This window comes from Heloderma suspectum, chromosome 1 (genome assembly GCF_057233095.1).
Source record: "Heloderma suspectum isolate Gila_16-S chromosome 1, 16-S_ref, whole genome shotgun sequence".
Taxonomy (NCBI): Eukaryota; Metazoa; Chordata; class Lepidosauria; order Squamata; family Helodermatidae; genus Heloderma; species Heloderma suspectum.
The window spans coordinates 220,602,235-220,628,517 of NC_139458.1; the positions used below are offsets into that span (position 1 = coordinate 220,602,235).

Sequence of the window (26,283 nt, forward strand, 5' to 3'; positions counted from 1 at the left end):
AGGTGAGGTGGCTGAGGGCTTTTTCTAGCTTTTTAAAACTCTAGAACCTATTTAAAAGCCTCAGCTATTTAAAAGCCTCCTCGATCATGACGCCACATAGTCCCAACCCTCCTTTTGGAATAATTTAAGTCCTACAGCTATTTAGGAGAAATTAAAGTGGAGGGGGAGAAAGAAGTTTGTGGAGGCTGACTGGATCCTTCGCTGTACTGAAGCTACTAAATCTCTGCAGAAGCCAAAGTTTCCAGTTTGGGGGAGTAAAATCAGATGCTGTGTGAAATACCAGTATTTCACATGGAACTCTTTCTTCCCTTCCTTCTCCCTCTTCAAAATTTCATTGCAAGCAAGTTCCCACAGAGGGCATGTAAGAGCAGAAAAGGGGGAGAGGGTTTTTGCACCTCAAAACAAAAACAAAAAAACCTACAACAGAGATTAGGGATAGTGACCTCCTAATGGTCACCTTAAACACCTTCTGATTGGGATCTCTAATCTCCTGTGTGGCTTGACAGTTTTTACCGTTTTAGTCTTTGAGAAAAGGAAATTTTACACATGGCTAGCACAGACGCTACTAGACCTAAGTGTCTGAAATTTGGCAGGTTTAGTCAGCTCCATAGAGGTTGCCAGGTCCCCAAATTCCATGCATGTATGTGGAAGCATACATATATAGCTCTTTGCTCTGACAGATTTTCTTGAAAATAGCAAATTTTACCTGTGACTAGCACAAAAGCCACTGAACCTAACTGCCTGAAATTGGGAAGGTTCCATCAGCTCCATGGGGGCTACCAGGTGTCCACATATCATGAATTTATCATGCAAACTCAAAAGGTTATGTCCGTTTCTGTTTTCCAATGCAAATCAATGGGAAAATGTACAAAAATGGCAACTAGGACAATTCAAAAGATCCGGGGCGCAGCTCAAAAAGATATGGGGCCCATGCCTGGGTAGGCCGCTCTTGAACAACGCCTCCTCTATCCATGGAGGCTCTCTACGCAATTCAGAAACCCTGAAAAATCAGAATATTGAATCTATGTTGGCAAACCTTTTAAATGCAATCCTATTCGCATTTACTTATGAGTATGGCCGTAAGTACAGTTGTATTCTGTATTCACTTCCAATCAAACACAACACTGTCTTTTAGGAAGGCATTATCTCCCATCCATGCAATGAACCAGTCACTCCATAGTCTTAGCGAGTCCAGGTGCTTTGAAAAATATTGGACAAGGCAGCAAGAGGGGGAAAGGTCTTTGTTCCCAATGCATGAATGCCATGACGCTGTAGTAGCCATGAAAGCAGTAGATTCATGTTGTCTCTGCATTTCCCAAGGGTGATGTCAACATTCTCGGGGGGAGGGGGAATCCCCTCCTCTCTATGATGTCCATGGATGGAGCTGAAACCCCAGCAAAGTTCTATGATGACAAAGGAAGCTAAAGCACTCTTACCAAACTGAAAATAAATTACTCTGTTATTATTATGACAACAGAGTCAAATCACAAAACGTGACTAAAAGCTGGGGTTGTGAGAAATAAATTGTTCAGTCGTGTCCGACTCTTCGTGACCCCATGGACCATAGCACGCCAGGCCTTCCTGTCCTGCGCTCTCTCCCGGAGCGTGCTCAAGTCCATATAAATAAATGAAAATAAATGGCATCTACTTATCCCTGCAGCTCTGAGTGAGTCATAACAGCTATGCAGAAGAAGGGGTGTCAAGAACAAAAATAAAAGGTGGGAAATGGCTATAAATTTGAAAGGCATCTTGACACTAAAACTGAAGGAAGGCAGCTATCACTGAAGTGGGAAAGTGCTTAATTGTTATAGCAGAGTCTCCTTTATTCCAATCTAGTATTAGCCATTGGTCCTTGCTTCAGTTCATATCTTGCAATTACCTTGTCCTTGATTTGGACAAAATACTGTTATCTACTCACTTCTGCCCAGCCCTTTCCAGGTTATTTGATAATGCATCATTTTTAGTACTATAAAAATGATTCATACCTAGAACAACGTTTGTAAGATTTTATTAGATGATATAAACAGGACAAAACAATTTCATGCAAAATGCATCAGCCACAGCCATATTATTCTCTGCTCATTTTTTTTTTACTAGAATCTGATTTCTTTGCATAATCAAAGTTCAAAGGAATGTATTTCAGAAAGAATAAATGCTTAAATCTTCTTTAGCCCTAGCATGAAGTCAAAGCTAAGAATATATTGAAATTCCAAAGCTTTATCAAAGATTATTTTCATCCCAGTATGGTATTCATTATTCTTTTTCATTAAGCTTCTTTGATGATCAAAGGTGCCTTCTCAGTCTAGACAGTGAGCACACTCTCACATATTTGATTATTATTGTGTTCCATAGTTATGTAAGCTATTATATAACCATTATTATTAATTGAAATTAGAAGGTGTGATAACAGCTGAGCAGGGGGCCAGAGAAAACAACAAATTGGGAAGACTTTTTTTAAAAAAGCAATGCTTTGGAAATAGGTTCTTCAAAACTATTAAGAATATATTTAGCTACTGAATTTCAGCCAGGATTCTAAATAGCCCCCATTATCTAGTACTACTTGTCAGTGAGAATTTTCCAGGACCAAGGGTAGGTGGGTGGGATGAGATGACATTCTTTGAACCTAAACACAGGCTGTCCCTGTTGGCTGGTAGCTATTGTGCCAATGCCAAGAGTGGAAAAAGGACAGTATCTCACTGGCTGCCAGAGCCACTGTGGAGATGCCATATAGCCCCCTATTTTTGAAGGATGTTTTGGTACTATTGCATCCTTCAACTGAAGTCATGCCACAAGCTCCTGCAAGAACAAGAAAGCAAACAAAAACAATTCACCAAGAAGGGATACAGGAGGAGGACCTCTAATAGCTACCAGGACCACCTTAGGAAAACCTGCTGTGAAGGTTTGAGGCCTACAGAGGCAAAGGGGAAAAAAGTCAGACTTAGCAGCCTTGTTTTTTTTTGTTGGGAGCAGATATCTCTGAGAAGAGCAGTTTCATTTCCCCAGTTAAGTTTCATTTTCATTTCCCCAGTTAAGGTTCTTTTCTTCAGGTTTGAAACAGTACTTTCAGTTTTGAGGGAGGGGAGTATAAAAAGTGAGCGAAAGAGCCAGTAAGACCAAACAGAAGACATCAGAGTACAGCTAGGGTAAAGGAACTTGTGTTTTGCAACTTTTATTTTCTCTTGATGCCTTTTGTATCACTCAGCTCTATTGTGTAAATACCTTTATTTGTGATTTGCTTGCTTTAATTTACCAGTAAACTGTTGTGGTTAAACCCTGTGTCTAGAGTGTCAATCACTCCATGCCTACAGCCCAAACCCCACATTATTGGGAAGGGGAAGGTAAAAGAAGGTGGAACACTTAAGGAGGCAGGAGATCCTTAAGGAGTTGCTCAGGGGGTCCAGGTCATAAGGGGAACCCTGACACCTGCATCCCATTCAGAAAAACATCCACAACCAAATGAGACATAGGAAATTCAAAGGCAAACTGAAGCTGGGGCCCAAAGATACTGAAAGCAGGGGAAGAGGGAGGGGCTGTAGCTCAACGATAGAGCACAGGCTTGGCATGCAGAAGGTTCCAGGTTCAATCCCTAGCATCTCCAGTTAAAGAGGGAATAGTGTTGAGCGGACTAGAACACCTAAAAGAGGTAGGCTCTTCCATAGAAGCTCTGTGGGTGACAATACCAGACTCCAAAACCAATTTGGTGCTAGGAACATGCTATCATTCCTCAGACCAGAATGCTCAGAGTGACCCTGAGATGGAAAACAAAATCAGGGAGGCCTCCAAACAAGGTAGTATTGTAATAATGGGTGACTTCAATTACCTCCACAGTGACTAGATAAATGCATGTTCCAGCCATGGCAAAGAGGTTACATTTCTTGATGCCCTAAACTATTGTGCCCTAGAACAGTTGGTCAGTCCAGAAGGGAGGCGAACTTGGATTTAATCCTAAACGGGACCCCAGGACCTAGTACGAGATGTAGATGTTGTTGAAACACTTAGAAACAGTGAGCACAGTGCTATCAGATTTAATATATATGTGGAAAATTGCCCAGGAAGTCCAACATAGTCATGCTTGACTTCAAAAGAGGAAACTTCTCCAAAATGAGGGAACTGGTGAAAAGGAAGTTAAAGGGGGGAGTCAGGAGGGTTCTACATTAAGCAAAACCCCCGCAAAACCCCACATCCTTTCCAGAGCTTCCTGCTTTCGGATTCTCTGCGGGATTAGGAAGGGCTTCTTTACATGGCAGCCACATGGTTTGAACTGAGGGAGTGTCTTCCTCCCTCCCGGGCATGTCTGCAAAGGAGCAGGGGGGAGTCTTGTTTTCATCGCTCAACTTCTGCTGTACTGTTTTCTTGCAGCCCCCAGGAAATCTCTGACTTACTTCTGAGTAGAGATAATACCATGTCATACCACAGCATAAGTCTGCAATGTTGGGCACACTTACTTGGGAGTAAGCCCCATTGAACTCTATGGGACTTACTTCTCAGTAGACATAAGATCGCCCTGTAAGTCTGCCACCCTCGCCACGCTTACTTGGGACTAAGCCCCACTGAACTTAATAGGGTGCTCTGAAACAACAGAGGACGTTGCTTTTGAGCTTGGCAGGGTGGGGGATCAGATCTGTCTCCCTTCATTGCAGGGAGGCATTTTACCCTCTTCTCCCTCTGATTGAGAAATGCAGAGGCAGAAGACACAACTGGCAGGCAATTCTTGCCCTTGCGCCTGTCAAACCTGCTTGGGTCTCCTTCCCTGCAACCCCGCTCCCATCCTCAATGCCGTCGTCATCCTGGCCGCACCCCCAGCAACTGAAAAACAAATGCCCACAGCAGGCAGACAGAGCAGTTTCTTCCACTATGGAAGAATTTCATGTGGAGGTCATGGCGCTCCTGTTCCATGAGCTGGGAAAAATAATTTTTTTTGCATTTGGGGAAAACACAGGATAGGCAGGGGAAAATGATGGGAGACACCCTGGAGGGTAACAATGTCATCTAAAGAGCCTGCAAACTTTCATGACAGAGCTATCTCAATAGCAGGATAAAAGCTCTGTGTGATGAACCCCTTAAATTCCTTCAAAATGCTTGAAGATTACTCAAAACCACAATAATAGAAGCTCAGCTAAAATGTGTACCACAGGTTAGGAAAGGTAGCACCAAGTCCAAGAGGTTGTTGGCATGGTTAACGAGGAATTAGAGAAAAGAGAGCTTCCTTCAGAAAATGGAAGTCTTGCCCAAGTGAGGAAAACAAAAGGCAGCACAAGCTTACACAAAGGCAATGCAAGCAGACAATAAGAGATGCAAAAAAGCATTTTGAAGAGCATATCGCTAACAACATCAAGGCCAACAATAAAGAATTCTTTAAATATATCAGAAGCAGAAAACCAGCTAAGGAGGCAGTTGGACCATTGGATGACAATGATTGCAGAGAAGCCAAATTAATTTTTTTTCATCCATCTTCACTGCAGAAGATATAGGACAGATACTTGTGCCTGTACTGATGTTTTCAGGAAGGGAGTCTGAGGAACTGAGGCAAATAGTACTGACAAAAGATGCGGTTCTCAACCTTATTGATAAATTGAAAGCAACTAAATCACCAGGCCCAGATGGTATCCATCCCAGAGTTCCCAAAGAACTCAAAATATGAAGTTGCATATTTTGGTTAGAAGATCAGCAATATGTCCGAAGATCAGCCTCTGTACCAGAGGACTGGAAGATAGCCAATGTAACACCAATCTTCAAAAAGGGATCTGGGGGGATCCAGGAAATTACAGGCCGGTTAGCTTAACGTCTGTTCTGGGTAAATTGGTTGAAGGCATTATTAAAGATAAAATTAGTAAGCATATAGAAGGACAAGCCCTGCTGAAAAAGAATCAACACAGCTTCTGCAAAGGTAAGTCCTGCCTCACTAACCTTTTAGAGTTGAGAGTGTCAATAAACATGTAGACAGGGTAGACTGGTAGACATTGTTTACTTGTGACAAAAGGTTTGTGACAAAGTCTCACCAAAGACTCCTGAGCAAACTTAGCAGTTATGGAATAAGAGGACAGGTCCTCTTATGGATCAGTAACTGGTTAAAGAACAGAAAGCAGAGAGTAGGAATAAATGGTAAATTCTCCCAACGGAGGAAAGTAAATAGCGGGGTCCCACAGGGATCTGTATTAGGACCAATGCTTTTCAACCTGTTCAGAAATGATCTGGAATTAGGAGTGAGCAGCGAAGTGGCCAAGTTTGCAGATGACCAACTTATTGGGGGGGGGGGTTTAAAACAAAAAGGGACTGTGAAGAGCTCCAAAAGGATCTCTTCAAACTGGGAGAATGGGCATCTAAATGGCAAATGTGGTTCAATGTAAGCAAAGTGATGCATATTGGGGCAAACAATCCCAACCTGAAATATAGCCTGATGGGATCTGAGCTAGCGGTGACTGACCAGGAAAGAGATCTTGGGGTTGTGGTGAACAGCTCAATGAAGATGACAACCAATGAAGATGTCAACCCAGTGTGTGGCCGCTGTAAAAAAGGCAAACTCCACGTTAGGCATAATTAGAAAAGGAACTGAGAATAAAACTGCCAATATCATACTGTCCTTATACAAATCTATGGTGCGCCCACACTTGGAATATTGTGTCCAGTTCTGGTCACCAAAGCTAAAAAAAGGTAGAGCTGGAAAAAGTGCAGAAAAGGGCAACTAAAATGATGAAGGAGCTGGAGCTTCTCCCCTATGAAAGGTTATAACACCTGGGATTGTTTAGCTTGGAAAAAAGGAGGGTAAGGGGAGACATGATAGAGGTCTACAAAATCATGCATGGTGCGGAGTATGTGGACAGGGAGACATTTTTCTCCCTCTGTCAAAATACTAGAACCCAGGGTCATCCTATGAAGCTGACTGATGGGAGATTCAGGACAGATAAAAGGAAGTACTTCTTCACACAGCACATAGTTAAACTATGGAATTTGCTACCACAGGATGTAGTGATGGCCACCAATTTGGATGGCTTAAAAAGGGGGTTGGACAAATTCCTGGAGGAAAGGGCTATCAGTGGCTACTAGTCTTGATGGCTATGTGCTACCTCCAGTACCAGAGGCAGTGAGCTTATGTACACCAGTTGCTGGGGAACATGGGTGGGAGGGTGCTGTTGCACTCATGCCCTACTTGTGGTTTTCTGGTTGACAACTGGTTGGCCACTGTGTGACCAGAATGCTGGACTAGATGGACCCTTGGTCTGATCCAGCAGGGCTCTTCTTATGTTCTTAAAGAACCATGTAGCAGGTGAAGATGGGAAAGCCCCTTCTCTACCTAAGGCTCCAGAGCACTGCTGCCAGTCTGAGTACATAACACTGGGCTAGCCAGACAAATCACCTGCCCTGATATAAGATAGTTTCCTCTATACTCACTGCATTTGGAAACAACAACACGGAAGTCCTTCTTCTGTTCTTGCAGGAGGGTTTCTACTCAAGATCACAGGAAAGACGTGAGCAAGGAATAGTTGGGGGAGGCAGTCCCTGGACGTGACCATCTTTTGTGTGGATGTCTATTGCTCTCCACCCTCCTTTCTTTTATGATAACTACTACTTCTAGGGGAGAGGGTTACATATTAGAACAGGCAAATCATTTGCTGTTATGGGTTCCAGCTGGGAATCTTCTCCTCAGGTTTCCTTGCCCAAGACTGCACAGGCTTTCTTGCCCAAGTCTTTTTTTCCATCTCCTGGGCTGGGGCTAAAGCCAAGGATAGTTCCAATCCTCTAGCTTCTCTCCTTCATCTCTTCCCACTGCCCTCTCTCCTTCTCTCAGCTGGCAATGCATCTTTCTTTGCTGCTACAACTGAAGAAAAATGCCTGAGATGATGCATTGACATGTTGCAGAACCACCCCCTTGGAAGAGGGCATTTCCTACCGTGTGAGAGAGACGGGCAAGCAGGGGGCATGCCACTTTTAGGATGGTGCCCCCCAGCCACAGATTTTATAAGTTCTTGTATTCAAATAATGTAACCATTTAAAAACAAGCAAGCAATCATTGAATTAATCAGGGGCACCATTTCAGTTGATTCATCCTCTGTTGAAGACCCTGATGTCACAATGTCTGAAGAATCTATGGGGCAGCCTAAGTCCAGCACTACCCCAGACACTGCCCAGCATCTCTGAAGAGGCTACACCAGGTCTTTTTGCAGCAGAGGGCCTGGAAGGGTTCCCAACTCACCTGTGAAGTCAGAGTGAGAGGTCAAAATGCCTCCCAGCCCCAGGGAGTACAGACATCAGAAAGTGCAGGCAAAGGCAGCCACCCGTTGACAGAGTGCGCACCTCAAGACCCAGAAAAACCAGGCTCCTTGAGAGTAAAGGGCTCCTCAGAAGCAAGGGGCTCCTCAGGAGTAAATGTTTCCTTGGAGTCAGGAACTCTGAAGGCTGGCTACCTGGTTGCAGCTGGCTGCACTGGGCCTGGGCAGGGTCAGGAAGACCAGGCTACACATGCAATCAGTTCAGGTCTGTTAGCTGCTGGAACAATGCAGGTCCTTGATCCTGCTTCTTACCCTGGTGGTTGTGCTATTGACCTCTGGATCTCAGCTACTACCTCACTCCTGGAACCCCACCTGCCTTTGGACTGTTCTACTGTGTTTGACCTCAGTTTTGCATAACAAGTCTGCTATTGGACTGTACCTATTTTTGGACTACTTCACCATGTTTGACCCCAGCTTCTACTCAACAACCTGCATTTCTGGATTGCCCTCATAGTTGATGTTCTCTCTGGGCCTTGGCCTGCGCTTATCCTTTGGCATAGCTTCTTGTCTGTCTCCTGCCCAGGGGCCAAGAAGTAACAGGCCTAGCAGGACATTTGTTGAATAAAAGTTGCAGCCTAAGTTTTTAAGGTTGCTTTTTCTAGTAAACAGCATGATGAACTCAAATCTTTGTTATCCTAAGAAAGCTCATTGGCATGGGATTCAGAGCTAAGAGACATACTATTTACAGGAGCATTGAGTATGGCTTAACAGAAGTGCCTTGGAGTTGTGGAAGGCCATGAGTCCAGATGATGAAGGCATGCCCCCCAAATGCTGGAAATGGTAATATTTAGGTCTTAACAGGAATGCATTCACACAAATATTTCATGAGCAGCTTTCATGCCTTCAGATGGGTCTGACATAAAATGAGTTTTGGATGAACCTCTATTTATAAACATAACTAAGAAGCAAAATAGAAACTATATATCCAGTATCTAACCCAGAGAAACAAATAGTTGGCAGGAATGAATCAAAATGTGGCTTTGCTTTGGAAATAGCATGGTGATTGCCATATTTAGCATTATAGCATTGACATAAAATGTGCTTAGCTGAGATGTCAGTCCCTAGCAACTGGTCTGATGTATTCTAGATCTTACACTTTATCTTACAGTTATCCACATGTGAGCTTACCCAGGGCAAGAAATCATTCCTTGCCAGGACAAGTACCTCATTGCTCCAGCTGCCCTTGATACAGGCTGGTAAAATGCTCATTGGACACAACCTCCTGTCAGCCTTGGTTACACTGAGATTGTGGTTTGATAAGGGAGCTCTCCTACTACCTGCTGCAATGGAGTGGAAGGCAGCCTTGTCCATCTTGTAAGAAAGGAAGGAAGGAAGGAAGGAAGGAAGGAAGGAAGGAAGGAAGAGGATGACCAACGATCAGGTGGAGTTCTTACTCTTTATATTACCTTAGCAGCATAGCAGCTCCTTTTCTTGCCATCAGCATAATGTGAGAAACCCTGGACCATTCAAGAGGAGCCCACACTGGGGACCTCTTTGACTTGGTGGTACCTTTCCTGACCTGCAGTATGTATTATAGCAGAATTTCTATTATTGTGGCTTTAAGTCACCCCTGAGCATTCTCAAGAGCTTTGTCACTCTTGACTTTTCCTTTCCACTTCCTTTGTACAAATTCCCTCATTTTAGAGAAGTTCCCTCTCCTTCTGAAGACAAATGTGACATTGCTGGACTTCCTTGGCAATTTTCTACTTCACATTTTGCACTAGGTCCTGGGCAGTGCCACTTAGTAATAAGGTCGGGGTTGCCTCCCCTCTGGTCAGTTTCCTGACTAACTGTTCTAGGAGCCATTCGGGATACCTAGAATTTCTGTCTCTGTTGAGGTACGAAACACACATTTATCCAGTCTAAGGGAGGGTAATCACATTAATGTTACCCATTAGTACAACTCTTTCTCCTTTGGATGTCTCCCTGATTTAGTTTTCCATCTCAAGATTACTCTGAGCATTTTGGTCAGGGGACAATAGCATGTCCCAGTACTATATTACTGTGGGAGTCTGGTATTGTCACCCAGAGTGATTTTTTGGTTTAACTCTACGCACTCTCTGATGTACAGAGTGACACTGCTTTGACCCATCGTCAAAGGCAGCTCCATCAACTGGTTAAAGATACTCCATACTACTGAGGCTACTTGGGTCTCTACCAACAAATCTGGGTGAACAAACACCTCCAAACTATGAACCTGACACATTAGTGGGAGTGCAACCCCATTGAGATCAGACTGAATATCACCTCTTTGGGCAGATGAACCGCCCCCACCAACAGTACTTCCATCTTATCCAGATAGTTCTTCAGTTTGTTCACATTCATCCAGTCCATATTTTGTCTCTTTGTTAGCCACCTTCAAAATACTATATTCAGGCCTTTATGCACCCCCTGACTCCACCATGCACACACACAGTCAATCTGGCCAACCCAGACCTTTCCAACCTTACAGATAGGTATGACCACGGGTATACTGCAAGGGAGCTTTGGACAAAGGGCAGCCTAATTGTCTATAGGTGCCTCATCAGTGGCCAGACCAAGCCTAAAGGGTAGAGAAGGGTTGGGTAACAGGAGAGAATGGGCCTATTCACATGTCACAACAGCCCACCATGGCTTTATTTACCCACAGTGGCTGTCGTGTTATGCCTGGTGCCTACAGGTGCCATTTTAGTATGGCAACCACAGGAGCCTGGTGTCAGGGCCTTGTAGGCTACAGCCAGGATTTAATTAGAAGTAGCCTGGAAGGGATTGGGCCTATTCAGCCTCTGGAGTGTCAGAATCTGTGTAAGCTTATGTCTGTCAGTGTTCTCAGAGCAGAGCCAGGGGGAGTCACCCAACTCCCTGTCCACCTGCTGGTCTGGCCTTGGCAGGCAGGGAGACTGGAAGCTGTCTGTGAGAACCTGACAGAGGTGGAGTGGGGTTTGCAGAAGGGTCACCCAGTTTGAAGCGTCACTACTGGAGGGCTGAGCAGTGATGCCCTGTTTAAACAGGGGCCTTGCTGAAAAGCTAAAGGCCCTTATCTGTCAAGGGATCCGGAGGGAGTGTCTTACAGTCACACCTTCCCTTTTAAGCTGATGCAAAGGCGAAGAGCCTTTGCTAGGAACATCTCGTCTTCATTGCCTGAAGCCTTCTCGGTTTGGATCCATCATTGTCTGGGCTTTTGGAGGCACTCTGCACATGGATCGGAACTTTGGATTGTTAAGGACTCGCCATGAAAAGCACTGTGAGGCTTTTCATAGACTTGAACTCTCCTTGCTGTGGGTTGTGGGTGTCTGTCTGTCATCAGCTCAGGGTACTGGCAGGCTGGGTTTGAACTACGACTTTTGGACTTTCCTCTGCCTGGATGCGTGCAGTGTGGAGTTACCAATGTGAAAGTGGTGGCGTGGTACTTCCTGCATGTCTGGGTTACCCTTCCTTTGATCTTGATAGGCCTTGACCATGTAGCCTGGAGTTATCAACAAAAGATTCAAAGTTGGACACTCTATGGGTGTGGTTTGTTTAGGCCCTTCAAGACGTTATCCCTTGATTGCCTGATGGAATCATTCCAGGAATCATTCCCTTTTCATGTCGGGGGTTGGAACCTCATGAAAGGATTGCCTGGGTTAGGTACCCAAGAATCCAGAGTTCCTACCCTTGTGTTCAGAACCATGGTGAATGACAACGGGGAAACCATGTTGATGAGGATCTCAGTCATGGTAGTACTGTTTAGCTTTGGACTGTTCTGGAATTACATAAAGCCCATAGCTACTGACAATCAGCTATATGATTTCTGAAGAGTGTAACCATTAGTCTTTTGCCATGGGATTTCCTGCGATAAAGAAATCTCACTGATTTGCGTTTCTGGTATCAGATTGTCTGAGCATGTGTTCTGGGGGGATTGGGAAACTTGACACCTGGTTTGCTGCGGCTTGTCATGTCGTGGAAACCGAGGAGGCAGGGGTTGTTTCCAGGTTAGCCAACCCTCAAATAACCCTAAAACAAGCCATGAGTTATTTGAGGGTTGTCTAAGCCTGAAACAATCCCTGCCTGGGTTCACATGACACGGCAAGCCGTGCGCCCACGGGTACCATACAAAAATGGTGCTCGCTGGTGCCTAGCATGACGCAACAGCCCCCAAGTGATAACATCTCTGCTGACTGGCCACCTTCTACTAACTGTAACCATTTAAGTGTTTGGTTTCTCCTGAAATAGCCTCCCAGAAACCACTGCATTTACCTTTCCATATTAATCATATTGATCATTTTAAATGGAATCTAAATAGCCATGCTGGAATAATAATTCAGCCAAGCTCCCTTTTTAAACAGCTGTCATGCTACCACAAAAACAAACAGCATAATGAATCAGCTCATTTAAATGGGTTATGCTCCTACTGAACACGTACATACAAAAAAAGTACATTTGCAAATGCTACTTCATGAATAAATGAAAACATCTGCAATCTGCAAACTATAGATAGGTAATAGTTCAAAATGGATTATGCCAAGGCAATGCTACATTTTTAGAGGCAAACATTGCAAAGAGCCCTGATCCAGCAATGACGCATGCACAGAATTAAATTTCTCCACTCCCATCCCACACCAGATTGGTTAGACTAGGAAGGCCCATGTCAAGGGCTCATACTGTTGGGCACCTGCTGAGGCCCGGGTATCTCCAGGGGGGGCACTGCTGACCTCTGAAGCCTCCTGAATCTCACCTGCCTCTCCGAGCGTGCAAGCAGCAACAAGAATGAGGAGATGTAACAGCGTTCTCTGTTTGCTTTGTATTTTCCCTGTAGGTTAGGACTGGGCAACTTGTAGCCCTCCAGATGTTTTGGCCTACAACTCCCATTAGTTGTAGCCAGCATAGTCGGTGGCAAGGGCTGATGGGAGTTGTAGGCCAAAACATCTGGAGGGCCACAAGTTGCCCACCCCTGCTATAGGTGGTTGTGCAGATTAGGCCCAGAGGAGGATGGCAGCCAAACGGGCAATGGTGACAATGGCAAAGGGGACAGGGGAGTCTACTGATAGCATCTTGCCCAAAGGCCCCTCAAAACCTGGATCCAGCACTGGAGAAAGGGAGATAGAAAAGATAATTTGCAAGTACTCTGTACAAACTGGATTAATTTCAGAATAGTTACCCTTTAACAAAATGCAGCTGCCCATTCATCAGGCTGGATAAAGAATGGCGGAAGGTTAGATTTCCTTCATTATTTTGATGCAACGTTTTGTCGGAAGTACACATTCCAAATTGGTAATGACTGTGGAGTGATAATGACTTTCTGAACAACACTAACATACCAAATAAACTTTTAATTATGCTTAAAACCATAATTATTTAGTTATGGGTTTTCAGATCCACCGCTCTCCAGGTGTACATATTTGGGTGGGGAGCAGGGATGCCCCTATGTCTGTTGGTCAATTGTCAGAAAGGCGACTCCTTCGGGTTGGTAATACAAACCAGATAGCAGGACAACTGTAAATTGGATATTTGATTTTGTTATCAGTCTTTCCCCAGACTCTAGTTGTATTCTAGTTGAAATTTGCAAATCCTTTGTTGTTACTTCTTGGCCACCTACTGTCTATGTTGTTCCATATATGAACATCAGCATGGCTTACAATAGGAGAAAAAGTGTTTGAAGCGCAGACCCGAATCAATAGGTAGGAGCAGACTGGGCTTGATGGGCTGAACATTTCTGTGCCTTTCCATCCCCTGGGAATGAGAGCATGGGGGCGGGGGGCGGGGAGGGCAGGCAGGGAAGAGAAGAGATCTGAAGCACCTGATTCTTGTGCCTAGAGGCTGAAAGAGGGCTGTACTGCAAGGCCTGGGCCCTGCCTAGGGAGGCCAACCTCCACCTTAAGCACCATGGCCATTTTGGTATTACTGATTTTTACTGATATTAAACAAATATGGTAAAAACATATATGGCAAAAGTAGAGGAGACAAAATCCACCCAAATGATACAAACAGACCAGTTTCAAACCAGGCAGAAGGCATGACATATGATTTTTAGGACACAGCAGCAACCAGCTGTAGGGTCATGCTTTGGCCTCCTGGATGGTGGTGGTATTGTTTGTTTATTTATTTACTATATGATATTACTAGGCCTACACCCTGGTTCTCAGTGTGGCTTAGAATGAAGTATCTATTGGAGAAAAATTGATTACACAAAAAACTTGGGAGGGTGGCTGCAGAAAATAATTCTGACAGAAGAGTAAAATGGTAAAATAACACTAGGGTCTTTAATTTCAAGTATTTAAATCCAAATTGGGGAGGGGGGGACTGAATGTGTGACCATTTAAGAAAGCCTCCTGAAGAAGTTTTGAATCATTTGCCATTTTAATTATATCAGGCCAATTACAATTTTTGTTATTACCTATCAAGGGTGGTTTTACGATATGGGTTTACTCTGAAATACCCAGGCTTTGTTCACTCGCTTTTACAGGATATTATATGACATCCTCCTCCTCCTGGTGTTTTCCTATGTTTTTTTCCTGTAGTTCTTCCATGTTTCAGACTTCTTTAAAAAAAAATTGGAATATTCATTTAAGTGAAAGGGCACTTTAGTGCAATTTCTTCTAATAATGACCCCTTTCTGGATGGCACCATTTTAGTACCATGTGGTTATTTTAACTGCCGATGTTTTAGTTAGAACTAAAATACTTTTTAGCCTACCTTTAAAAAACAGTTAAAATTATCATTAAATGGGATCTCAACAAAAAGTGTATTAGTGCAAATTAAATAATTGATTAAATTGAATTTTGAAATGGTTTAATTTTAAAATTAAATTAGAATTTTAATTGAATTATCCCTTCTCTGCCCACTCAGCTATGTCACATCCACTAGAATGGCTGGAACATAGCAGATGTACATATACACAAAAGCCCTATACCCTCTGAAGTGTAGAAAGTCAATTGGAATTCCGCAGGTAGCTTAAAGTAGTGGGGCAATGATTGGATAGCACCAGCAGCCACCAGTCTGGAAACACTCCAAGTCTTCTGTGTCTCCTGACATAAATGTTCAAGATCATGGAATCACATTAAAACACTTAATGTATGTCAGAATTGATTCTCCATATGAAAGATTTGCAGGGACAGATACAGAAACAAGATCCTAGATTCTTGTCTGGTTCTGCTCATAGTTTTATTCTTGAAAATAATTATATGGACAACTAATTCCAACATAAAATATGTGAATATATGTTCTTGAGATATGCAATCCGCAAGAGCCACCTGTTCCAGTCAAACCAGTTCTTCAACGTCAGCATCACTGCCTAATTTTTTTTTAATGTTTTCCTTCAGTAGTGTTTCAGAGCCAACACATTAAGAGGGATTTCTCCATTAGATGCAGGAGTAGGTTTTGTGGCAAGGTTGGAGGTCTGGCAAGATGCTCTCATAACACTCCTGCTAACAGGCTTCACATACACAAAACTGGGGCCTGTCTTCATGAGTGAGTTGCTGCGGGTTGGGACCGTTGGTCCTTTGCAGCACATGATGTCGTGACCAGTCCGCAGCCACCCCGGAGTTTACCTGTGGGGAAGCCGCATTTTTGCAAAGTACTTTTACTCCATTGCTTTTTTTTCATTTGGCTCCCCTGCAGTTCAGCTGCTGTGTGCCCATCCCTCCACTTTAAATTTGGTATGAGTGGGGCATTCCTAGGGGTGTGTTTTTCGCCTGGCCATGACCTTGGTAACCTAAGTAATTAGAATAACTAGCCTGCCTTTCCAACACATCAAAGCACTAGAGTGCTCTTTCAAGTCTTCAGAATCGCGCTGCACTTCCTTTTTGCCAGTGGGAGTAACTAGCCTCTGTGATTATGCACTTCTCTGATGTGTGTGTTACTTAGCTTCTCTGATGTCACATTACTTCGCTTCTCTGTGATGCTTACAGTAAAACTGGATTGGAAGCTATAACTCTGTGACAGTTTGCTGGAATGCAGCAAAATTGAGCTGGTGGGGTGCTCTCATAGGGAGCCTTCAGATGCTACACAGGATAATTGGGGATTTTGGCTTCTTCATGGAAAACTGAACTCATTGGGGGAAAGGGGTGGGAGCAATAACTCCATGACAGTTTGCTGGAATGGGATGAAATTGGGGTGCTCTCATAAGGAGCTCTCAGATGATGTACTGGATAATTTGGGTTTTTTGCTTCTTCATGGAAAAGTGAGCATTTTTCTCCTATATCCCCCCATTTCCCCCTATTCTCCTCTTTTCCTTTGGCATTAAACAAATGCACATAAGGGTTTTATTGCAGTAGCGATCTACTGCGGTCTTGGGATCACAGGAGAAGAGAAGCCTGTCATTGTGAGCAGGGAGAAGTGGCCAAAAGAGGAGAAAGGGGCGTTGAAGCTATAACTCCCTGTTTCCTGGAATGGGGCTTATTTGCACTGGTGGGGTGCTCTCATGGGGAGCAAGTATCTAGCCTGCATTTTTAGTGCTGCTTCTAGCCTTCAGAATTGTGAATTAGTTATTCTCCATTGATAATGTAGTAGCAGGGGGGAGCCTGGACATGGGCGGGAAACAAGCCTCTCTCACTGGTTGAGCAGCACCTGCCTGGTTGATTAAGTTCAGTTCTACTCCCCCACCCAACCCAGAAGTATATTGCTTTCAAGTGCTGTGTGACCCATGAAAAGTGGATTTTTAAGGTACAATACACTTGGCTTTTCTTGCTTCATGTGTCCCTGATGAACCAAAGCTGATTCCATGAAAATCTGGATAATACTCCAACACACTTCTTATTCCATTGTCATGAAGATCCTCCCAAGAACAAAACTCCATTTGTCCTTTCCTGCTACAAAAAATAAGAGATCATTAATTTATAGAGAGAGATTCCCAAACTCTAAATTAGGGAAAGCCACAATAGTGTGAAGCAAGGGGATTTATGAGCAAATATCATCCTAGGAGAAATGTTTTTAAAAATAGAAAGGAAGAGGAGAAGAGATGTAAAGCAAACACCTCCCTGCCACCAATACTTGTGTTTTTCCTTCGAGTTGGTGATCATACGTAATATTGTGAGGGGTTTTGTTTTTATGTTTAATCAAACTGTGTTATTTTAGGCTGCAAGGAGAAGAGGGAAATCTCCAGTTTATACATTCCCACAGAAATATACATTGTTCTTCACAGCTTGTACAACGTGTCATGGATGGTCTGCTTACTTATTTCCTCATCAGTACTGAGAAGAAAGAAACAGCAACAAAGGCCCCATAGTTCTCTGCTGAATTACAATGGTGAAAAGATATGCGATGATGCACAGTCGTCCTGGACACACTGAGGGTATTTTTATCCTTGTCCAGTTGGGACAGCTGCATACCAAGTTAGAACGATGTGAGTTGCAGCAGCCTGATGCAATCACACAAGGCTATCCCAGCGTGGGCCAGTTCAACCAAAGCTTCACTTGCTTTAGCTGGACTCCGATAAAAATAGTTCATGTAGTCATCGCCATCTATTGCACGTCCAAAGAGACCAGCCCAGACAAAAAAGAGTTCAACTTCTCATGGAGAATCAAATCAAAGGACTATAGTCATGGTGGAAGGCTGATGGAAAAAGAAAGAATATTTCCAGGGGAGCAGATGACTGGATGGTGACCATCATCAGCTAAGGTATTCATGATCCCAACCACCATCAGCAAAAATACTCACTCGCTCCTGGCAAGAGATGCTCCTAGGTAAATTCTTGTCCTAGCTTCCCATTTTTTGTGATCAGAGAGCCTCAATGATATATGTTATAGCTTGCAAGCACAACCATTTTGGAGTACTCATTGTGCAACTTGGATGGCTCCTCAGTTAGCAGTTGTTGCTCAAAGAATTCACAAATGCTCCCTCTGTCCCCAAAGACTGAAAAAGTAAGTTATTAAGGTGGCCCTTGGCTGTAATCTGTTAATCTAGGAGCATCCCTGGGGTTGATGAGGAATGTGCTCATCAGTCCAAGAGGGACCACCATTTTGGGCCAAGGGAGCACTCTGGTGGTGCCAAGCAATAGGCGAAGAATCACTTTGTTAACATACCACAAGGCTTGCCAGGGGCCTGAGTAGATCGTGCATGAGTCATAGTTACTGACTTTCTATTCTGCAGACAGAAAAAGGATCCACAGTTGTCCAGGGACCATGGTTCAGGAATAATCATTCAACACTAAAGGGACTCTGACACCGCCATGCAATCCCATGTATACTGGACTGACTCCTTGGGAGAAAGGTGGAATATACATGTGATAATAGTTAATTTAAAAAATAATAGTATTAGATTCTGACCATGTTCTGCCTGTTTGGATTATTAGCTCAGTGAAGGAGTAAGTGTTAAAATGCCATAATTAAACCAAGAAACAGAAAATACAAAACCAACCATGCCTTTCCTCAGGTCTAGAAAGCTGTAATCAGCCAAGGTACAAAGAAAAATGTATCACTGTGTATTTCACACTCCAGTGCTGTACATATGAGATCAGACACCTGAGATGCAAGTTCTAATCCTAGGTGTCACAGTACAAGATGTCATCCCTACTTCGCTTGCATTTTAAAACACGTTTCTGCTGTAAAACAACCAGCTCACTGCACAGCTGTGAAGAACTACAGGAACTCTTCCCATTCCATTTCTCCTGCTGTTGGCAGGTGGTGGACTGAATCCAAGTACTTTCCTCACACCCTTAAGAGACTCCCAAACCTCACTCTGGGTGCAGAGCTCCACAATTAGACAAGGGAACAAAACCTTACATTTACACCGCAACTTGAGATCGAACATTCTGGACATGATCCTACAAGCCTGCTCACAAGAGCCAGCAAAAGCCTACACAAAACTCAACTTAGAACTTAACTGATTTGATTTATTTATTTATTATAGGAAAGGCTCTTCATTGGATGACTCATATTTGAAAGCAAATCACACACATCGGTGTTTCTGCAGGATCAGACAAGTTCTCTCCAATTCTGTCACTGAAGGAAGCTAACCTGCTTGGGAAGTGGCCCAGTTATATAAGTATTTCACAATCAGGTTGGGAATTCCAAATATTTGCCGGGGTTCTTCAGAATTCAGACTACATTCATCAAGTGGGGTCTCATGACTGCCATCATATTGCCTGATATTGTATCTGGGGCCCAATTGAAGAAGGGCCTCAGGGCCTGGCAGCTGACTACACTACGACTGGGGATGCCTTGCTGGGTCGCATCAAACCTTCCCACAGAAAGGGCAGGACAGCTACTGGTAAAGTAAAGTGAGAAAATAGGTGCTTAATAAAATAGATACAGTTGCAGGATGTGAGATAAGCATAGAAGTAATCCAGGATATAGAGTTGCCAGGTCTCAGGGTTTGATCTAAAGTTTCAGGAGCTTAACCATCAATTTAGGATTTCCAGAGGAAAGAGTTAATTTTAGAATGAAGAAGCTATTTTCACAGCTCAGTAGCTTTCTCACCCATTCTGTGGGAGCTGTTTTCCAGAGGGTTCAGCCCCAGAGTGTCAAAGCAAGTTTAAAAAGCCCATGCATTAAGAATAAAATGTATTAACAGTGCAATTCTATATGTGTCTACTCAGAAGTAAGCCCCACTCAGTTTAGTGGGATTTACTCCCAGGCAGGTGTGTATAGGATTGCAGTCTAAAGCCTGAAAGAATAAACAAAGCCTTAGGCTACAATCCTATATCTACTTACCTGGGAGTAAACTTCCTTGAACTCAATAGGACTTACTTCTGAGCAGACATGTATTGCACTGTTAACGGCCCATCTAAAAGACATCAAAGAATCCAATCAAATGTTATATGACCAGCCTATTTGGCTGCATGCTGGATCTTCTCATTATTTTAGTATATACTAAACCGAGACCTACATGGGATTTGGGAAACAGAGCTGAAGGACATGCTGCATAAAATGGAGATTTATGGCATATGAATGCAAAGTGCTTCTACATGCTGGGTACACAAGGGAATGTACATTTAAAAATTAAACATTTCTTGGCATTTCAGCTGACAGATTCCATGGAATTGGCCATGCTGCTGACCTGTTTTTATTATATCCTGCCTTTCCACTACAATTTATGTCCTCCTGCCTTTCTGCTATAAAATAGTGCTCAAAGTGGCTAACAATAAAATACAAGACAAAATACAACATTAATAATAAAGCATAAAAACAAATCAATTAAAAACATACTGTTATGGGTTGGGGGTTGGTCTGAATGACCTTTTATGGATCCCTTACATCCAAGTGCCTATGACTGCAAACAGATTCAGGATCACTTCCAACTATGTAATCCTCGACTTCCAAGATTTTTGTAAGTAGAGCGATCAGGGTCTGCATGCCTTGAGGCAATACTTCTTAAAAGGCAGGTGATAGCTAGCAACATTCTGGTGATGAAAATTCTCACGGCTTGGAAGTGGGGTGCATGCATGTAACAGTATCAATAAAAAAAGAAATAAACAGCACCCACCGATTAAAACCTACTTCCATAAACAAGTCAGCTTAAAAATGAAAAGCCTGCCTGAATAAAAATGTCTGTGTTTGCCAGCAGAAAGACATCAGAGATGCAGCTAGCCTGGCCTCCCTTGCCAAGGAGTTCCATAGCCTGGGAGCAGCCCCCAGGAAGGTGGCTGCTCTTACCTCAAAGACAACAAAACTAGCATCCTTGGTTTCATCTGACAACTAAACACTTTTTCATATTTACTCTGACTGCCGGGGTAACCTGTTAAAAGTCTGAAGGGAGATGTCCTTCCTCAAACACCTCAGGTACATAGTGGACGTGTACTGGGGGATCTAAGATGTGCTGCCTTACACAGGGGAAGTCCACCTAGCCCAGGACTGTCCACCCTGACTGGCAGGTTTTCCGAGCTTAGGTGGGAGGCTTCCCCGGGCCTCATACCAGAGCTTCTTGGAATGGGAGATTTCAGAGATTGAACCCAGGCCCTACCACTGGGCTCTACCCCAGTGAGGAGGCGGCGGCCCTCGCCCAACTCAGGATGGCTGGCACATGACCTGAAATTGTGTGCTCCTCTGACCACCTAAGCTAGCCCATTGTGGGGGCCCTAGCTCATGCCCACTGCACACTGGGAGGGATGTCTCTCCTTTCCACTCTTGATGTGTTTACCCCAGCAAATGCTACTGTACCCATGATGCCATGTAAAGGGATTCTAAAAGGCTGATCACAAGCCCCTTAGCGATACCAAGACAGCTGTCTGCCTGCTGGAAGGCAAATGTAGGAGGACATGTTTTTCCCTTGGAGACAGCGTGGTATGTGTATGTGTTTTTAAACCATGCTCAACAAAGAATATTTGCAAGGCACAATTATAAGTCTAAAAATAGCCAGAAAGTACAGGCATGGAATTTACTGGAAAGAACTGTCATAGTTAAAACTACAAAAGAAGGCTTATCCCTAACTGTTGGCCATGCTGTCTGGGGCTTTTGGGAGATGTAGGACAAAAAATCTGGAGGGCACCAGGTTGCTACTCTGACCTAGAGTTTCAACAGATGTTTCAGACACAGCTCAGTTTTAAAGACCCACTCTCACTGGCTGAAAAGCTGATCTCTTGTATAGTGATTTTGTTGCAAGAAATCTAAAAATAGTATTTTTTAGACTTTTAAAAGCACTGTTTACACAGTTGCATACACATACATATTTTTCTCAGATGTGTGCTATGTTTTTTCTCTATATCTTTGGATTTTTTTCAATGGTTTATTACAATAGCTTACAAGATGTAATGGTAATTAGCTTAGATGGCTTAAAAAACCTACATCCATGAAAAAAACAATCAATAGCTGTTGTCCATGATAACAAACAGAACCATGTACAGAAGACGCATACCTCAATACCAGAAGCTGATGAGGACAGACTACAAAGGATGGCCCTTGCCTGCCATGTCCTCCTTATGAGGATCCAGAGGCATTTGACTAGCCATTCCTGGTAACAGAAGCGCTGAACTTTGGCTTGATCCCACAAAACAATTTGCATACAGCCACCGTCAGTGAGGGTTGGCAGCTCCAACATCAGTGGGGCTGTATATCCTCTCCGGGTTTCAGTCAGAACCAGTCAGAACTGTAAAGGAGCTATCCAAGGTACTTTCACTAGGTTTCTCAGGGCCACTGCCCCTATCTCATGGTCTAGTGACTCTGCCAGGGTTGACTCTATCCTCACCTTGGATAGGTTCTTTAGAGTTCTGACTGGTTCTGATTGAAACACAGAATAGATTCACAGCCCCACTGACATTGGAGCCACCAGCCTCCACTGGCCACCATACCGGATCTACTACGGCTGTCATTGATAATGAAGTACAAAATGTTAAAGATGGGGGAACTGAACTCACTAACATATTGCCCTTCAATAATATGTTTAATGTTTTAAAGTAGCCCAGTGATGCCACAGTCACCACATTGGATCCAAAATGGCAGTTAATGTGGTGATGATATGAAAATGAAAATACAGAAAACAACCGATCAACATCGTCTGTATAATGTTATTGGTGGAAAACACTGGACACCAACTAATCAGGCAAATGATTTGAAGGAGTGAGTACATCTGTTTCATCTGTTTCTTGTAGCTTGAAACAACGTGGACAGAACTTTGACAGAGTCAATTGACCATGAGATAGGGGCAGTGGTCCTGGGAAACCTAGTGAAAGGACAACCAAAAGGAAGTACCTCTTTACACAGCACATAGTTAAACTATGGAATTTGCTTCCACAGGATGTGGTGAGGGTCAGCATCTCAACAGGGCTTTAAAAGAGGACCACACAAATTCACGGAGGATAAGGCAACCTATGGTTACCAGTGGTATCTCCAGGGTCAGTGGCAGCCTGCCTCTGGTTCCCAGTTCCAGTTCTGAGTTTACCAAAGGCATCTGGTTGGCTACTGTGGGAAACAGGATGCTAGACTAGGTAGCCCTTCGGTTCGATCCAGCAGGGCTCTTATAGGATGTGCCTGGCAAACTGGGCATATGGTTTTTTAGAGTCCGCAGGGACAAGGACCTGAAATGCAGCCTGGCATATAATCAGTTCAGGCTCACCACACCCAAAGTACATAAGAATGTCTCTGCCTAATGTTAAAAATGCCTCTAGAAGTCACAATTTTTCAATTAAATTTTCAAACTGATTATGACATCTAGGAGCAAACACACGTGTACATGGTTTTAGAGCCATTTATACACCGAAAAAGTCTATTTAGTTTCTTGGCATACCTACCATTGGATCAGATGAAATCATTATAATACTGTGCACACAAATTAAAATGAGTCTCCCTACTTTACTCTGTCAAATGTTGGAAGCTGTGCTAGATTATGGAGCAGAACTAGAAGAGGGGGAAGCTAAGGTATCACTTGCTAAAGGAATCAACAAAGGATGCTCAAATTATCTGTCATGATCATGGCAGTATCTTAGGTCAACATTGTACGGATTCTCTTTGAGTGGAGCCACTAGTAGAAAAAGGCTCCTGACATTGGTGCAGACAGGCTATGGGTGGCGCCCCAGAATCCCTGAAATACAGTACGGCATTTCTTAGATATTTACATATCCCTTCTATTCCCATTGGATAAGATAATATTGACTATTAGACACTTACCCCAAAGTCTTATCCCAATCACACCACAGCGTCTTCCTGAGAGTTTCCATGTCAGATTTAAACTTGCTGAGGCAAAAATCCTGGATGAGTTTCCCATAGGTGGCTTCATGGCATGCAGTGACCACAATAAAGTGATGGGCTGAAATTGGGGGAGGGTAGGAGAGGAAGAGATTAAAAACACACACAAAAGGATAAAAGATAGGATTGTGTTGCTTGATTCGTTTTAACAGACTTCAGAAGTTACCAATATGAGATGGATGCTAGATTCCTTTCCCTCAACATCTCAGAGAATCTTTCCTTGCTCTTGGGCTAAGCAACCACTGGAAAATGAAGCATTTATGGCCAGTGCTGTGTAACCTTGAATGTTTTACATAGGTTTAATAACACTTTCCTGGTCTGAAGGCTCTCTATACACAGTCTGTATAGGTTGACCAGGACTGAGATCTAGTAGGATTTTGTTTCATTTATTAATTTATTTATAAAATGCCTAACATCACAGGGTGCCACACAGAATTTACAAATAAACAGGTCCCACCCACATGCTAAAAGGTTTAATACTTTGCTGGAGTTAGCAGTAAATATACAAGAGAAGCTTCTCCCCCCCCCCCCAAATATAGAAACATAAATACAAAATGAGAGGTTGCAAATTAAAATACAGCACAAACATAAAAAATAAGTACCTGTGTTACTGTACCGAACACATAGCGAGTGCTAAATATATAGCTTAAGCAAAATGTTAAAGGAACAAATTGTAATACTTACCCACTTAAATAGAGCATAGGAAATGAAGGGTAGTTTTCCCTAACTTTTATCAAAACCCATGGCATATGTGGTTGGAAATGAAGAGGAAACAGGTCCCAACAACTGCAGCTATATTGTTTAATGTGAAAGGTTACGTCACAAAATTGTTATTTACATTGTTAAGGGTATTCTTTAATATTCTATGACCTGATTTGCAAGTAACAGTGGCAAATAGTGGGTTAATTAACAAATAGTTGTTAGATTAACTTTGGGTTGCTTAACTCACGAATAACGCATAGTGTCCGGGTTGCGCATTATGAAGCAACCTATGATTGGGCCTATCAGAGGCTGCATATTCAAAAAAGCAGCAGCATGCACACAGCACGCGACCTGGAAAATCTTGGGTTAATTAGCCCAAGATTTACCACCCTGACGTGTGAACGGGGCCTATGAAGAACAACAGCTTTTAAAGAGCTGTTTGCACAAACACTACCAATACTTCACACTTGTGACCCATTTATCATGTTAGTATGTCCTGGGATTAATAATGAAATCATGAACCTAATATGTGTAGTGAGTTAACACTTGAGTTATTTGTAGAGATCCACATCCCATTTAATGGAACAACCCATTAAAAACAACTAAAAAAGGTTTAACTTACATCACTATCAGGTAGATAACACTTTCTTTTAACACTGCCCCCCCCACCCCCAATAATAATTAAAATGTAACTTCTAATTTAGAAGGCTGTACACCAACTTGGTTTTGTGCTTTAGCATCCTGATAATGAGATCACTTGCTGGATCAGGAACTGCAGGCACAACAGATGTGCAGCTACCATTTTTATGTGTGACCAGGTTTGGATCAATTCATAGTTGTTGCTAAAAAGGTACAGTGGTTTACAAAAGCTGGAGAATTAAGTTAACATTACGAAGTGAGATAGCTTTGTTGCTCCCCACACCCTTGACTTCTTTTGTTACCAGCAATTCTACTGGTGTAGGCAGGGCTGCTCACATTCATCACTCTCTCTTGCTATTGCTTCCTGCTGCAGTGGGATAACATTACAAGTATTACATTAAAAATGGAATGCTAATCTCCTGCTCTCAGATCTTTCCTTCAAAATGTGTATAGATTTTGCATTCCTGACCGTTAAAAAAAGTCATTATCTATTGGAGAGAAAGTGTTATGTTGAAAGTGGCCCTAAAGAGAAGCCCCAAGAGAATCCAAATTCCCCTTGAAAGACCAAGTGTGCAGTTTGGGAGTCCTCCTGGATTCTGAGCTAACCGGGGAAGCCCAGGTGGTTACGGCATCCAGGAGTGCTTTTTACCAGCTTAGGCTGGTATACCAACTGCGGCCCTATCTGGAGAGGATGGACCTTGCCTCAGTTATCCACGCATTAGTCACGTCCAGGCTGGACTACTGTAATGCGCTATACGTGGGGCTGCCTTTGAAGACAGTTCAGAAACTCCAACTTGTGCAGAATGCGGCCGTCTGAGTATTGGTGGCGGTGAGCCAATTCGATCATATAATGCCTATACTGCACCAGCTGCACTGGTTACCGGTGTGTTTCTGAGCCCAATTCAAAGTGCTGGTTTTGACCTTTAAACCCTTAAATGGTTTGGGACCAAGTTACTTGAAGGATCGTCTATACCCATATCAGCCTGCCTGCACTTTAGGATCAGAGAGGCCTTTCTCATTTGCCCACCTGTGAGAGTAGTCAGGTGGGTGAACACACATAAGAGGGCCTTCTCTGCAGTGGCCCCACATCTTTGGAACAAGCT

At 43.3% G+C, this 26,283-nt stretch overlaps 1 protein-coding gene across 1 annotated transcript in view; it reads right to left on the minus strand.

The window, feature by feature from the left end:
* The window catches only part of LOC146358774 (RNA-binding protein 44-like), a 101,651-nt gene that overhangs the window by 21,762 nt on the left and 53,606 nt on the right, over positions 1–26,283 (minus strand). Inside the window, exon 15 of the mRNA XM_084819770.1 lies at positions 23,762–23,900. Within this exon, the coding sequence (XP_084675896.1) occupies positions 23,762–23,900 (139 nt within the window). The remainder of the gene's footprint in view (positions 1–23,761; positions 23,901–26,283) is intronic.